The 15,054-nt window shown below is 33.4% G+C and overlaps 1 protein-coding gene across 10 annotated transcripts in view; it reads right to left on the bottom strand.

Annotated features, from left to right (window-relative positions):
* The window catches only part of LOC132698809 (tyrosine-protein phosphatase Lar), a 1,212,853-nt gene that overhangs the window by 43,591 nt on the left and 1,154,208 nt on the right, over window positions 1-15,054 (bottom strand). For all 10 annotated transcript variants that reach the window (XM_060665109.1, XM_060665108.1, XM_060665111.1 and 7 more), the window contains one exon: window positions 6,277-6,462. In XM_060665109.1, coding sequence (XP_060521092.1) covers window positions 6,277-6,462 — 186 coding nt within the window. The remainder of the gene's footprint in view (window positions 1-6,276; window positions 6,463-15,054) is intronic.

The following is a 15,054-nucleotide window of genomic DNA, read 5'->3' as shown; positions in this document are numbered from 1 at the left end:
CAAATCGTAATCATTCTCCCAAAATCTTCCACTTGCATATAGCAATTGCAAAATATCTAATGAAAACTTAGAGGACACACCTAGACTATCACGAAACACAAGCTTTTCTGTACTGGTAACATAAATTTAACGGACAAGGCATTTTTTTTTTCAGTCAAGCTCTGAAGAAATCAGCAGGATGATTGACGAAATATCAGCAAGTTCGACTCAGCAAAAACCGACACAGGAGGAATCCAAAAGTTTTGTAAAAAGAATTACAGTAGCCTGTGGAAGTTTCTTTGAAAAATTAACAAGTCTATAGTGTCAGCTTCACAGAACAAAATTTTATTTAACAAGCAATTCGGCTATTTCTTTTCCAACAAAGTGTTTTTAACCATACTAAACTTGACTGCACCAGAGTCGAATGGCATATATTTTTATTCTATTGAATGTTGAAGTAAAAAGTTGAATTTCCAGTTTTATTTACCACCATAAATAACCAAGCGATAATAAAAACTGCCATGTTTTCAGAAGGATCTTGTCTTTATTTTAGATGTCATTATTATTTTGATCTATTTTTCATGCTTCATTAAAAACCGATGCGAATGCACAACCTTAACGAAACAATTTTCTACGAAATCAATACGGCGATTATATCGCGATGCTACATTAGGAATCTCTGCGATAAAACGCAACATAATTCGTTGGCTCTCGCGCTTGGCGTAGACGATCAACATTCTATCACATTCCATTCCACATTCCTACCCCGTACGTGTCGACATTTAACCGCAATTCGATGCAAATATTCGATGGGGATCACGGAAAGCTCCATTGATGCCCGCATCTTATGTATAATGCAGATATCGTGCGTCGCGAGACCCCGCTGCCATCAGCAAGAAACCCTATACGAATCCCGCGCAGTATGACACGGGAGCTAATGGTCCCTGGGAATTTTGGTCTCAGGGTGGATAATGTTATACACTGTCGACGAAGGTTTGTTGTTACTGATGCCATATGGAAATAAAATTCGCAAATTTTTACTGTGGGTATTTGTGTAACACAGAGCAGATGTCTTGGAATCCCTTGTATTCCAACCAGTAGGTTCGTGTATTCGAAACTAAATTAGTCATAAGAGAAAATGAATCTTCTCTTTTTGATGCATCTATAAATATCCTGGATGAAAGTTTATTTATGGATAGCTGATTCTCTCAGTCAAATTGTGTGAGCTAGTAGTTGTTGTCTTTCTGTCTGTTCTGTCTATTTATTTGCCCTATCCATGTGTGTCAATCCCAGCATATGGTTGATTCTGTTCTAACTGCTTCTTTTTTTTAAATTTGTAACATTTTAAAACTAGACTTTTTAAAAAAATGTATGCAAATTATTCAACTATTTTACTGTAAAAATAAAAGTCTAAGAGGATTTTCTACCACTTCAAAGCATCAAAAACGAGAAGCAAATATCAAATTTTCCGTTCCACGCCACGGTACTGACTCATTTATCGACGGTAATGACATAAAATAAATTGGTAAACAATACTCAGATGACGAGTCATATAAATTCAAGTTCAAAAATTCCATGAATTTTAAAGACAAAAGTTATCTAAGAGAAATTCAGTGTTAACTTAAAACATTATTCAAAAGTGTGTTTTTTTTGTTTGATCAAAGAAATAAGAATTTATCAGGTAATTAAAATTAAAAATTTATAGATACATTTTAGACATGGATATGACGAGGTACTGATATTTTGCTGGTATATTGTTGGTTCTCTCTCAACGAAAAATTAATACAAAAAAAAATTATTAGATTATTAATTAATCAGCAGTGTGAACAAACAAAACAAGATACTTTTTACGAAACTTCTGGATTCCTCCTGCGTCGACCTTGCTAACGTTTCGCCAATCATCCTGTTGACTTCATCAGAGCTTCAGCAAGTTTGACTGAGTAAAAATCCGCGCAGCAGGAATCCAGAAGTTTCGTAAAAATTATTAGAGTAGCCTGTAGAAGTTTCTTTGAAAAATTAACAATAGAAGATATAAAAAATGCTAGGTAAAATCCAAATACACTGTACAAGAATGCTAGAAAGGAAGCAACTTATGCGGAACTTATGCGGAATATTTTATTTTTTCTTTTGTCTTTAAACAACGGACGTTTTAATATTTATATATTTGCTTATAAGGCTCTAAGGATGCCCCGTTAGGTTAGGTTAGATTAGGATAAAATAGGTCGACATAAGAAACTAATTATATATGTTTTTAATGATATTTATAAAGGTTTATTTCTTAGTGCGCTTTTTATTTAAATACTTTTTTGTCTATTTTTGTAATTACAAACTACAAAAAATTGTTTTGTCATTACATTTTTCCTTTTCAAAATAATACAGCGTTTTCTTAAAAAGAAAAAGGTGTCCAGATTTTGGGACACCCTGTAATCTAGATTTAGATTTAATACAACTAATCAGGCTTTACGAATAATTAAGTAAATAATTAAAAGCATGCGGTAAACTAATTTTAACTCTGCCCAAATGCTTCAGAACATAATTTTGAAACTGTTATTTAATAATGTTACATTAACGAACACAGGTAGATTTGTATGATGAGCTTAATATTCCTAGGGTAATATATTGGTGTTTGAAACAATATGAAATTATCATAATTGCAAAATAATTTTTATCAAAAGTATACAAGAGCAAATATAGGACTGAACAATCCATTTCTGTCGGCTAAAAAGAAATACAGTAAGGTTCCAGAAAACTGAAGAAATATAAGTGACTGAAGAAATTTATCAACATATTGCATACTATGCTTTTGTATTTTTAAGAATATTCTTGTAAACTGAGCGGCGTGAGAAGTGTTTGTCAGATTTGACAAACGTCAAAACGCTATCTGTGCCTAAAATCTATCGATTACACCCGATCGCTTCTACTACTAAAGTACCGGAAATGTAGCTCGCGATAGTGGGTAACAAAGCCGAAGTCTTAGGGTAGAGAGAGTCGAAGTAACATATATTAGTATTGCTATATCGGGTGTTCCAGTTCGAGGTGCGTTATTGGCGAAACGGATGTTCCTAAAAATTGGAAAAAATGCAATTGTTAAGTAAATCGACTAAGAGAAAATTCTGGAAATTATTTGTGCGGTTCTGAAATGACCACCAGAGGACGCAATTGCCATCTTGCATTTTAAACCCCGTTTTTTGCCACATTTTCTTATATTATTGATACTTATTTGAAAATAGTCTCGAATCATCCCTTGCTACAAAACAACTGCTCCAGATTTATACCGTGAACATTGAAAATATTTCCAAGTTAAGTGCTTTTTCTAAAAACCAAGTGTATTCTCCACTCCCGATGGGTGGTCTGAGTATAGATTGGTCAATGCTGATTACAAAAATTCGTTAGGGAAACTACATCCGAGGCATATGACGTCTTTATATCTAGATCCACCAACATGAGTAAAAGTTGTTGGGCCTTAATTATTCATGAAAATCATAGATCTTCAAGTGTTGCACCCAAATCAATCATGCCAGATGAATACAATCTGTTCTTTACAAATGTTGTTTAGGACCTAATTGCGTCCACTGAAAAATCGAACGACCCTTATGTGCATCTAAGAAAAATTCCGCGCCCTCAGCAATCTTGCTTCTGGAATCCAACCTCTGCAGGTAAAGTCCACGATATTATTATGAGTCTAAGAAATTCAAGTTCAACTGACTGTTTCGGTTTAAATTCAAAAATACTAAAGGCACACCACAAAGTATATTGTAAGTGCTTTGACAGCCATAACAAATGCCGCCTATTCGATCAGATTTGAAAATGTAACGTTATTCAGGTCAATAAAAAAGGATATCTCAATCCACATAATTTCAGGCCAATCGCTATTTGCTCTATTTTTGGGAAAGTTGTCAAAAATATCTTAAAACCCGGTTTATCCACGTTCTTTTAGGTGAACAAATTTCTATGTGAATCGCAGTTCGGCTTCCGTGGAAATAAATCTACTACTATGGCATCAGAGGTATTCCTCTAAAATTGATCGAATCAATCTCGTTAACAGGTTTCAGTACGTTGAGTATGGAGGTGAGTCGAGTAACAACGTCCTACCTCTGAGCTCGGTTCTTGGACCGCTGCTATTTTTAATTTATATAAATGATTTGCCGCTGTCTGTCTCCAATCATCCTGTTCGCGGACAACACTTTTGTTTTGTCAATTGTTAAACATCATCGAATGCTCACTGAAAACGTTGCTGGAGTTACAAATATTCTGTAATAATTATTTTCTGTACTTAACGAACTAAAAACCCAAAAACTTATTTTATCCTGTAGTAAAGTGACTTTCTAAGTCAAAACAATATTATACTCTTGGGATTTGTTATCGATAGACCTCTATCCTGGACAGACCATATTGACAAAGATTGAGCAACACTATCTAGGGCGTATTCTTACTGAGGCATCGTATAGTGTATAGGGTTAGATATTCAAAAAAACCTTTTTTTTAACACTAATAGGCACGACTAGAATACAAAGCACGTTGATATGACCACGTCTGGTTACTCCAGACCAATATCCTAGCAATCTGATTTTATAATCTTCTCCCGTCCAATATTAAAAACCTACCTTATAAGCAATTTACAACAAAAATGAAAAACTTACGTAGAATGTCTTTTATAACACTAATGAATACTTGGAGCTACTTAGTCATAATGAACTCTCGCATTTTGTGTACTCTTATTATTATATTTGTCTAAATATAATAGTTGTTAGTTACTTCTATATTATTGTATTAATGTTTTGTTATTTTGGACGTACCAGTTGTTTTCTATTCTATTAGAGTAAACAATGTTTTAAAGCTGAGACAACTTCAAATCTTTTTTGTTAAAAGCTTTTGCTTTATCTCTAAAAGGAATAAATGGAGATAACTCCAAAATGGCTTAATCGAGTTAAAAACGGCTTTTCCACTAGACGGGGTTTTCTGACATAATGACAAAAAAAATCTGAAAAAAAAATGCTACGATATAATTAGATAGTCAAACAAGAACCCAACAACCCAGTGAAAACAGCACGTTAATAACTTTTTTCCACTTCCGTCTGTAAAATACCTAATTACACACCGGTCTAGTGTACGGGAAGCGTCACTTTACCATGTCAGTTTTGTTTCTCAGGGATCCGAGCCACTTCGGACATTTCCGGGATTTTACCGCACGGATTTGGGAGCAATCGGATGATTTTGGAGATATTACCCACGCCTTGAATTTTTACGTTTGTCAGTTCTGACGGTCATGTCAGTGAATGTATTCGTTTTGTTTTGCGAAAATGTACCCGAAAACTAACGGTCGTAGAAAAAGTATAGAATGCAACATGTTCGGTAAGTAACTCGTTTATTAAACACTCGCTCCGCTGCTTTCCGCTGGCGTCAAATAAACTCCTGAGTCAAATGCCGTTTACCGCACTTGTTGCCTAATATACTATATCCTAACCTCTTGCAACGCTTATAAATTAATAACTTAATCATAACATTATGAAAACTAAATATTGATAACGTTAAAACCCAACAAAATTGATTAAAAGGAAAAGCAACACGTTTATTAAACACTCGCTACGCTGCTTTCCGCTGGCGTCAAATAAACTCCTGGGTCAAATGCCGTTTACCGCACTTGTTGCTTAATATACTATATCCTAACCTCTTGCAACGCTTATAAATTAATAACTTAATCATAATATTATGAAAACTGAATATTGATAACGTTAAAACCCAAGAAAATTGATTAAAAGGAAAAGCAACACGTTTATTAAAAACTCGCTCCGCTCGTGCCAAACAAACTCGCGATTTATTTTTTTATTTTAAATATAACCTTAATACTCAAAAATAATTTTCAGCAAGTATTCTCGAAGCCCGATTACAAAATATACTGATTGATAGAAATAAAGAAATGTTTTTTTGTGAAAAAAAAAATGAATTTAAGAAATTGGTATTCGATTATAAAAAAACTAAATCTCTTCTACCTCCTTATGAGGTCGCAATTTCGAGTTACATTTACCAGGAAACATATGTATTTGTGCACCCTTATGACATGCGACAGCGTAATAAAGTCAGAGACGTTATTGCAGGTTACGAATATGAATCGCGGGGAAAAACATGTTTACCTGGGATGCGCATCGTGCAAAAATATGCCTCTTAGAAAATATCACCGCTTCTATGAATTTTTGATGGATGGACCCGGTCGGAGATGATATTACGTCTGCATATAGATTCCCCTTTAACCCGAATAACAGACTTTCATGATATTAAAAGGAGGGTAATTCAACTTACCGTCTCTGATGGAGTACCGGGGATTGTTGCTGATGTTTATCGGCAACATATTTTTCAACCACGTGATTTTGGGGCCGGGATTGCCCGTAGCGGCGCAGTTTAACATCGTGTTGTGCCCGATTTCCACTACTTTGTTGTTTTGCGGCGATTCTGTGATCTGGGGAAAGCCGGGGGGCAGTTTGTCCACTGAAATAAAAAAAAATAATTTAGAAATTCGAAAAGTAACGAAGAACGGATAGTTTGTTCAAGATTCGACTTGCTTCAACTGAAATCGATCAAAATGATACACATTTATTTCAGGATAAGTATTATACAGCACTGCAAAAGCATATATAGTCGGTACAATGGCACAGTCGGCAATAAAATGAGAGAATAAAATAAAAAATAAAATAGAATGTTTATCTTGCTTCCACTTGTATTTCAACAGATGTTGTTCGGCCCTAAACGTCTATTTGATCAATCAGTGCAAGACAGCGATCACTAGCGATCACGATTATATACTTAGGAGTAAGAGAAACCCAATCAGTTGTACTTGGAAAGTATTAATTTAAATAGTACATCCATACTCACAAATGGATCCATGTATTTATTATGTAATAATAGATCAGGGTGTACTCTAATGATATACGAATATTTTACTAGGTAAATCTACATAAAAAAATTATGATAATTTGTTAAATAATAAATAATCTCCATGAAATAAAAATTAAAACAATGCCAAAAAAATGGAAAATTGAAAAATATATATCATTGCGTATAAAATATAATTTGCCAAGAGTAAATATACCTATAAGTTAACCATATTTAGTTTGCAATTACGTGCATTGTTCATAAGAAAGGTAAATGGCTGGGTTTTGCCATTCTTAGTAAAGGAGGGGAAGCAAGTAAAATATTGCAAATCGTGCAGACTATAGTTTACAAACACTCAATTTTAAAGTGGATTTTCTAGCAAACTGCTAACCAAAACTAACCAAAACTGCTGACCGGATTTGGATATAAAATGTGTCACCGCAAAAGATCTTCGGTCCCATTACACCTACAGCAAAGCTTAAATGGGAAGAGTTTTAGAGATAACTTAGTGCATTTGATGATAACCGGCTTCAGATTTACAATCGGTCACTTGGTTTGGGAAATGTTGCCAATGAATTCAAGCTCGCTTTAACTTTTATTTTATGGCCGCCATGTTGGATTTTGCGATTTTAGAAAAGAGCGTAAAATTTCCATTTCGGTGATGTCTCGCAAGTGAACAATATATTATTCTCACACTTCGTAATGTTAGGTCTTACTTAGTTTACAAGTAGACAATGATTTATTTGCCACCTATTTCCATTTAAAGAGGGCTTTATCTTTAACGTTAAATACTTCAAGGTATCAAAGTTGTGTTTTAACAAGTAGTACCTTTTCTCTCGATAAAATTATAAATGAAACAAACAAGTTGGTGAGACTTGTTAAAAACGGACTGTATTCCTCATTCAAATGAAGAAAAATTTGACAAAAGTGTTGTACTTGCCGTCATACGGAACGTCGACACCAACTCAGCACGGTAGTTGATAACTGATACGCTGAAAATGAAAATCGCGGCACAAACATTTGACAAGCTATCAATGAGATTCCTGATGCGTCGGTAAGAACTGTAGAAGGGGAAAAGGAAAAAGTACCACCCATACAAATCCACAGTAGCCCAAGGCGTTAAAAGCAAACTGATTTTCAAAGAAGTATGTAAATGGATGTGCGTATGAATATTTCGATTTTGTAGCTTTACGAATTCAGGAATTTTTAATAAGCACACTACTCATCATTGGGAAACTCTCAAGAAGTGCCAGAGACACAACGTTTGGTAATTAAAGTTAACTTTTTTAATTGAGCAGATATAATAAATTATTAATCAAGAAATCGACTTTATATCCTCACTATATATAGTATATATTATTATATTAATCGGTATTAAGTATTTGGATTAACTTAGTCCATTGTGAATTTATCATTGTATTAATTGTTAGATGTTATTTTGGAATACAAATAAATAAATAAAATAAATAAATTTTAGCGTTTTCCAATTTTATTTTCTAATAAACAGTGTATGGAATATTAAAGATCAATTCAAAGTGAGATTCTCAAAATGACATACATAAAAGACACGGATTAAATAAAACCAAGGAAAATATATTTTGACGTAGTTAACACAATGATTCTAGCGCCATTTTATTTGGATTCTTGAAGTCGAAGGTGGTTAAAAAGATCAATAACATAAATTAAAAAAATAAATCTCTTTGAGCTAATTTATAAAAAAAACACTCAGAAATTGTTGCAGATGTGGCTAGAGGACATTTTTTTCTTGTTTTTTTTCTTTTCTTTTCTCTGTAAGTACACCCGAAATGAAACCCCTAATAATCAAATCTATCGTTTGTAGGGAACGATCTCTCGCAAATACTTCGATTACAATAACGTCTATATAATGTCTCGGTATGCAACAAACGTATGCTGATTGCTTTCGACTATTCCACAATCCGATTACTGGATTGACCGCGAAATGAAATCCGGGATCACCTGCCCTGTTGGCATAGCAACGCGTCTAGTTTCGAGATATAGCCATTTATTTGATCTTGCGTTCCGTTCCACGAGCGATCCACTTTAACATAACAACTGCGCTTTTTAAAATGTTATCTGCAGAACTTTGTATTAATAACTTTAAACAAAATTTGAATTTGGCTCTATGTTATGCTTCAAATTGTTCCACAAGAAAAGTGAAAACTTCATCATTATCGTAGATGGCTCTCGCTTTGTTGAGAAATTTTAAGTTGCAAGAGAAGTAGGTAATCCTTGCTTGAGGTCAGTTATTTTCTGGGGATAAGTCAATCAGGTTTCGAAGTTCCAAGATATCAGCATCTAGTTTGGAGTGTAGTAGTATGTGTTCCGCCCCTTCTTTGTCCTGCATGCATATCCTGTACACGCCACATCCGGTCTACCTAGTATACAGTACAAGGGTTCTCAGGTTTGCCTTGCCGATGCCCAGCAGATGATTGGTAGTCAGTATTTTCTTGACTCTTTTCTTAAGGCTCCATAGCATGAGTTGGAGTTTTGGACGATGTCTTCTGATATTGCCGTAGATTTTTCGAGATCGATCCACATGGTTCCACTGGTTTTGGTCTATAAACCAATGCTGTCTTCGCCTTAGTAGGTCAGTCTGGTTGTGCACCCACTGATCTCTGCTTGGAAGGTGTACGAGGACACACACATAATCGTATTAAGTCGTATGAATCGGATATTTTGAAGCTACAAAATGATCTCGATAGGTTTACGGTAAAATGTAAAAATCAAAGATTTTTTTTAATTCTCGATAAATGCCAAGTAATACAGTTAACGAGAAAAGAAGAACCCATTAATATTGACTTATAATTAGCAATACAAAACTTAAAAAACTTAAGGATAAAGGTAAAGGTTAAACGTTAAGGTTAAAGACTTAGGCATCATGGACTCTCAGTTAATATTTGAAGCACATGTAGAAAATATTGTAAAGAAAAGTTTGAGAAATCTTGGTTTTGTATTGCGTAACACTAATAATAGTGTCATCCGATCAATATTGGAATACTTATTCACTGCATGGAATGCGAGCTATCGCAAGTATATCGATCGGATGGAGAGTCTCCAAAAAGATTTTTAGAAACTTTAATTAACCTTAACACCACTATTCGTAGAAGAAGAACCTATATTTTTATAAATTGAGCTATTTTTTTTTTATAAACTTGCCAACAACCTTGTCGAGTCACCTTCTTGTACAAGTCACTTATCTTTTAATGCCTGTCCTTATCAAGTGCGCACTAGACTAAGTTTTTCTATAGACAGATTCAGATCTAACTATTTCTCAAATTCTCCTCTTATAAGCCTAAAATGTTTATAAGAAACGTATACAAAATTTTGTAACATTGTTCTAATACTGTCTATTAGCTTAGGAATTATCCAGTTAAGTTTGTTTTATATTCCCGACTATGTAATCTGATATGTTAAATGTGCGCTATATGGTAATTGAGTAGCCTCGTCTGCCTGTTGGGTTTGTAAATAAATCGACACCTAAAAAAAGGAATAAGTCAATAATCACGCACTTCTCCCCGTGGCAATCTTAACTAACCAAAAGTGGGTGTGGTAAAAAATGGGTGCAAAATTAATTGCTTAAATTTGTATTTGGATTCAGAAGGAACACGTCTTGAATCTGAACAATTTTATTTAAGAATTATTTAAAAAGAATTTTTTATTTAAGATTTAGTGCATGTTAGAAAAAGCGTGAATATGAAAATCATTCTTTTGGAACAAAAATTATATACACAATATTTTTACTATTTAGCAATCCTTCAATATCTACTTATCACCCAAAAGTTAACATAATGGATCGTAGGTTTTAAAATTAGAAAAAAGTCATTCTACTTTTTTTGTATTTCGAAGACAATAACCCCTAATTCAAAGTTTGAATTTTTCTTTTTTGTATCAAACCCATTTTTTTATAGAAAACTCTAAGGCTGTTCGTTCCGTAAAGAGACAGAACGCTACGGTTTCGCAAATATTCAAATTCAAACGTTTCCTCGCTCGAAAAGGAAGCTCGGATTTTCTTCACTTTATTCCAATTAAGCCATTTAAATAAGACAGAAACCTTCATTTTTATGGCCTTTTTATCCGGACCATCCGAACCTCGCGGATAACAGAACAAAACAAAACTTCCAACTTTAAGCTTTTGCCCGTTATAACTTTAAGCATTACTTGAAGGAGTACAATAAAAGGATATCTTAATACAAAGAACCCCGCCATTTACAAAGAAATGTTGGTATCTTTGTGTACAACTTTATCGGGAAAGGAAAGGGACTTGTTAAAAATGTTAACAATTCCGCAGGTCTAATTTATATCGAGTAAACTAAAATTAGGGGAAATTTTGTATTAGATAAAAATATGGAAAACCGTATTTCGGCACATTTTGACTCAAATCGGAACTATATAGTATTGAAATCTCAGCATGTTGTGTTACCTTCCAACATGATTGTACTAATAAAAAAAATGGCTTTTGTGTTTTAAGTCAAAAAAAATTTCATGGACGATCTTTGACCTTAGCAAACTTTTTGTAGTTAACTTTTAGTGTTAATTTTTCTCTGTTTAGTCGATTTAATAAAAGTGGATACACAACTGATATGTTATACTGTGTATATAGGAAGTATTACTATTTTTACTAAACGTATCTGGCCTTGACGTATCTGATCTCGAGTTATAACGAATCAATAATATAAGGGGTCTATTTAGTTAACAATGGAATTGAATAGAAATTTTACCTAATTTTATATATAATTTATATTTAAAACTAGAAAATTCGATAGTTTTATACCTCTGCCATTTTATTATACATTATTGCATAATTAAAGGAAACCCCCTAAATAACGTTTGATACTTAAACTATATCCCCACGTCTCGTATTTGTTGTGTGAATTTGATCGTCAAAATATTATTAAATAAAATTGTTGTTTTGATTTGATAACTTTGTAAATAAAGTAGCGGTATTCTTCCAACGTAGGTGAGATTTTCACAATAAAGATGCGTCACTTTCAGTTTATTGTTTAAGAGCTGAGTCCATAAAAATGACGAAACAAGTGTCCATTTATTAATTGTTGTTTTATAGATCTTATATGGGTAGTTTTCGACCCAAATATGATAATAAGACCTTTAATAGCTTTCTCGTGAGACGAACTTACAACAAATTCTGTTTAGGCTTGGATCATAATGACTATAAAAAATTAAAATCGTATTAAAATTAGGCTATTTTATGTTGTTAGATAGCCTATTATAATAAAATTTGTGATAACATTTTATCTTATTGTCACAAATGTTCCCAAATATCAACTAGCAAATTTTTAGGCATATTTCACTCTTTTCAAAAAAAGTTTCTAGTCCTTTCTATTTAAGGCTAAATTTTTTGTTTCTACCCATGCTGTTCCTTTATTTTTTTCTTGTCTTTCCCAGAGCGCTGTCCCATGTCCCATCCAAGTTGTTTCTTCTCTATGAACTCTTCTATGGATTCCACCTTTAACTCTTCTCTAACATGAGCATTTCGAGTTTTTGTCCCTTCTGGTAACTCCTGTTAATCTTCTCAAGTATTTTTTATTTATGATTCCCATAACCAATGCATAGTATTTTATATTCGCCTTTTATAATATATTATTTTATTAAGTATATTGGCTTCCTGATTTTTTTGTGCACAATTCCTAAGTAGTGGAAGCTACTTTCCAGTGTACTCTGATTTCTAATGTCTCCCTTTAGTTTGATCCTGCCATAACTTTATGTTCATTTTCATTCCGTGTTTTGTTAGTATCTATCTAGATTTTATTCCAAATTTCTCAGAGTTCTAGCTATGATCGTTATATCAACTGCGAAGGCACATTCCGACTCGCCGATACGTTCTAGTTGTCGATATCGATCATAACGACGTTTTGGTTTCTGTTCTGCTATTCTAATTAAATCGTCCACGCGCGGGCGAGACTGATGCGGTGGACTAAGGGCTAGATCAGATTAAAAGGGATTCACTGGAAAGGACTCCCTTTGAACTATTTCCCGTGATGGCACTCAAAATGCGCGTTGGCGCAATACCTTTGCAGTCCGCGGACATCATGCACTTGACCTTATAGTCTCAATGTCACCTTATTTTCTTCCATTATGTCTTTCTTCTTCTCCCGGTAAACCAGTAAATAATAAAATTCTTCGATTTCACCAATTAGCTCCTTTAAACGTTAGGTTTGAGGAGGTTTACATTAACTCGATTTTTCACTTTTAATTTTATCTTACAATTTATTATTTTAAGAATACTAATCATTCACTTACTTTTCCTGCATCAATCGAGACCTGATACATCTTAGGTTCAGATAGATTCCTTTTCAGCCTTATTATACTTTTAAGGATTTACTAGGATTATTTGCTATAACATTTATGTTGACATTAATTATTTTCTAATTATCAAGTTACAGTAAAGTATTAAATTATATATTTTTAAGGATTTGCAAGGATTATTTATTAGAACATTTATTTTAACATTAATTATTTTCTATTTTTTTAAAATTATTTTTAATTATTTTATATATTATATTATTATATATATTATAATATAATTATTTATTAAAGTGTGTCTGTCTCACTCCTTCTTACCATACCTTTGATTTCATGTTCGTACTTATAACACAGTTTCTTGTTCCATTTTTAACTCTTATTAATTTAATGTCGATCTTCCTTGCTTGTGGGATTTTCCAGATTTTTCTTCACGGAACTTTATCGAACGCTTTTTCAATATCTAAGAATGATACATAAAGCGGTTTGAATCTTTCCAATTTTCTTTTAGAGTGAATACGTGGTTCTGCGTACTTCTGGCTTTCCGGAATCCGGTTTGAGTTGATTTTATTTTAGGTCGTAGGTTTCACCTAGTTGGTCAAACTTTCGATGGTGGATACAGTCGGGATAATATGAACAAGATAAGGTAAGAAACTATATTCCATTTAATAAAACCAGATTTTTTTCTACTTTGGATAAACTTAAAAGGAAAACGAAAATTATAAAGATGTATAGATAGATCCGAAAACCAGATTTACCCAGATGGTTCGAGACTTACCATATATATAAGTATACTAATGTAAGTTGATGGTTGGCAGAATTGGCAGATACTAAGCTGGAAAGTGCAAGCACATCTGTAATCGTTTCTGCTATTTTTGTGTGGTCATTTTGGTGTGCAATATATGGGATTTTTTTGTACTAATAGCATGTTCCATAATCATATTACGTGCACTTAAAATATTTGCAATTCAAACGGCATACAGGGCAGTGCAAAAAAAAAATTGCACCAGAGTAAAGTACCGTATTTTTAAAAAAATATCAAAATGTTATTAAGAAAAGTTGTTTAGAATTATAAGTTATGCGTCATGTCCAAACCACAAGTTTGTCGACAAATTAGGATGCTTCGTTTTTAAAAAGCAATTACGCATCATTGATCATGTTGATCTTCTGAATTTATTACAATTTACTGAACAATCTGCAAGTTCTACTAACAACTTTACTGCACTCCCCACGTTATCATGAATAAATTTAGAATTTCAGCAGAAGGATTATTTTGCATAATTTCTTGTCATATTTTGTCAAGAAACTTCATGGCGGGTTAGAATAAAAGAAAGCCATGGCCAACCTCGTGTAATCCTCATAAGCGGGTGGAATACGCAAATTTTTATGAAAAATAGGGAATATTTTTCATTTCTTAAAAAACAGTAAAATATATTTATAGGAAGACGTATAATCATTTTGTACATAATTTTTTTGGCCTAGTCACTGCATTGAAATAAACGACTTTTTATCACTACATATTATATTTCTTTCAAAAGTGCACTTTTTTGGCGTCCCCTGCATAAAATATTGTCCATATCACAAGTATCACAAAAGGGAAAATATGTGTACATTGTTCGTCAGGGCCAATTATGGGCTGTTTATACTAGGATATAATCTTGATTTTGTCTATAAGACGTATCTATCTACCAATGTATCAAGAGTTTGAAACACTGGGAACCCGATCATACAATTGCAAGATCATTAGCATCGAAATATCCACAAGAGGCAGAAATACGTTCCGCTATTCAGAGAAAGTTTTCAGCGCCCGTGGCTTTTCAAAACTTTGAATATGACAATTTAACGCACGAACACGGGAGACTTTTGAAGTCCGTGGGCGATTCGACGCGACAATTCATATCAACCGCCCAAAGGTCGGACTTTTGCGAA

This window comes from Cylas formicarius, unplaced genomic scaffold, assembly GCF_029955315.1.
Source record: "Cylas formicarius isolate icCylForm1 unplaced genomic scaffold, icCylForm1.1 PGA_scaffold_2__14_contigs__length_35257938, whole genome shotgun sequence".
NCBI classification, from domain to species: Eukaryota; Metazoa; Arthropoda; class Insecta; order Coleoptera; family Brentidae; genus Cylas; species Cylas formicarius.
Note: the sequence above shows the minus strand (reverse complement) of the source record. Positions and strands in the feature narration are given on the sequence as shown.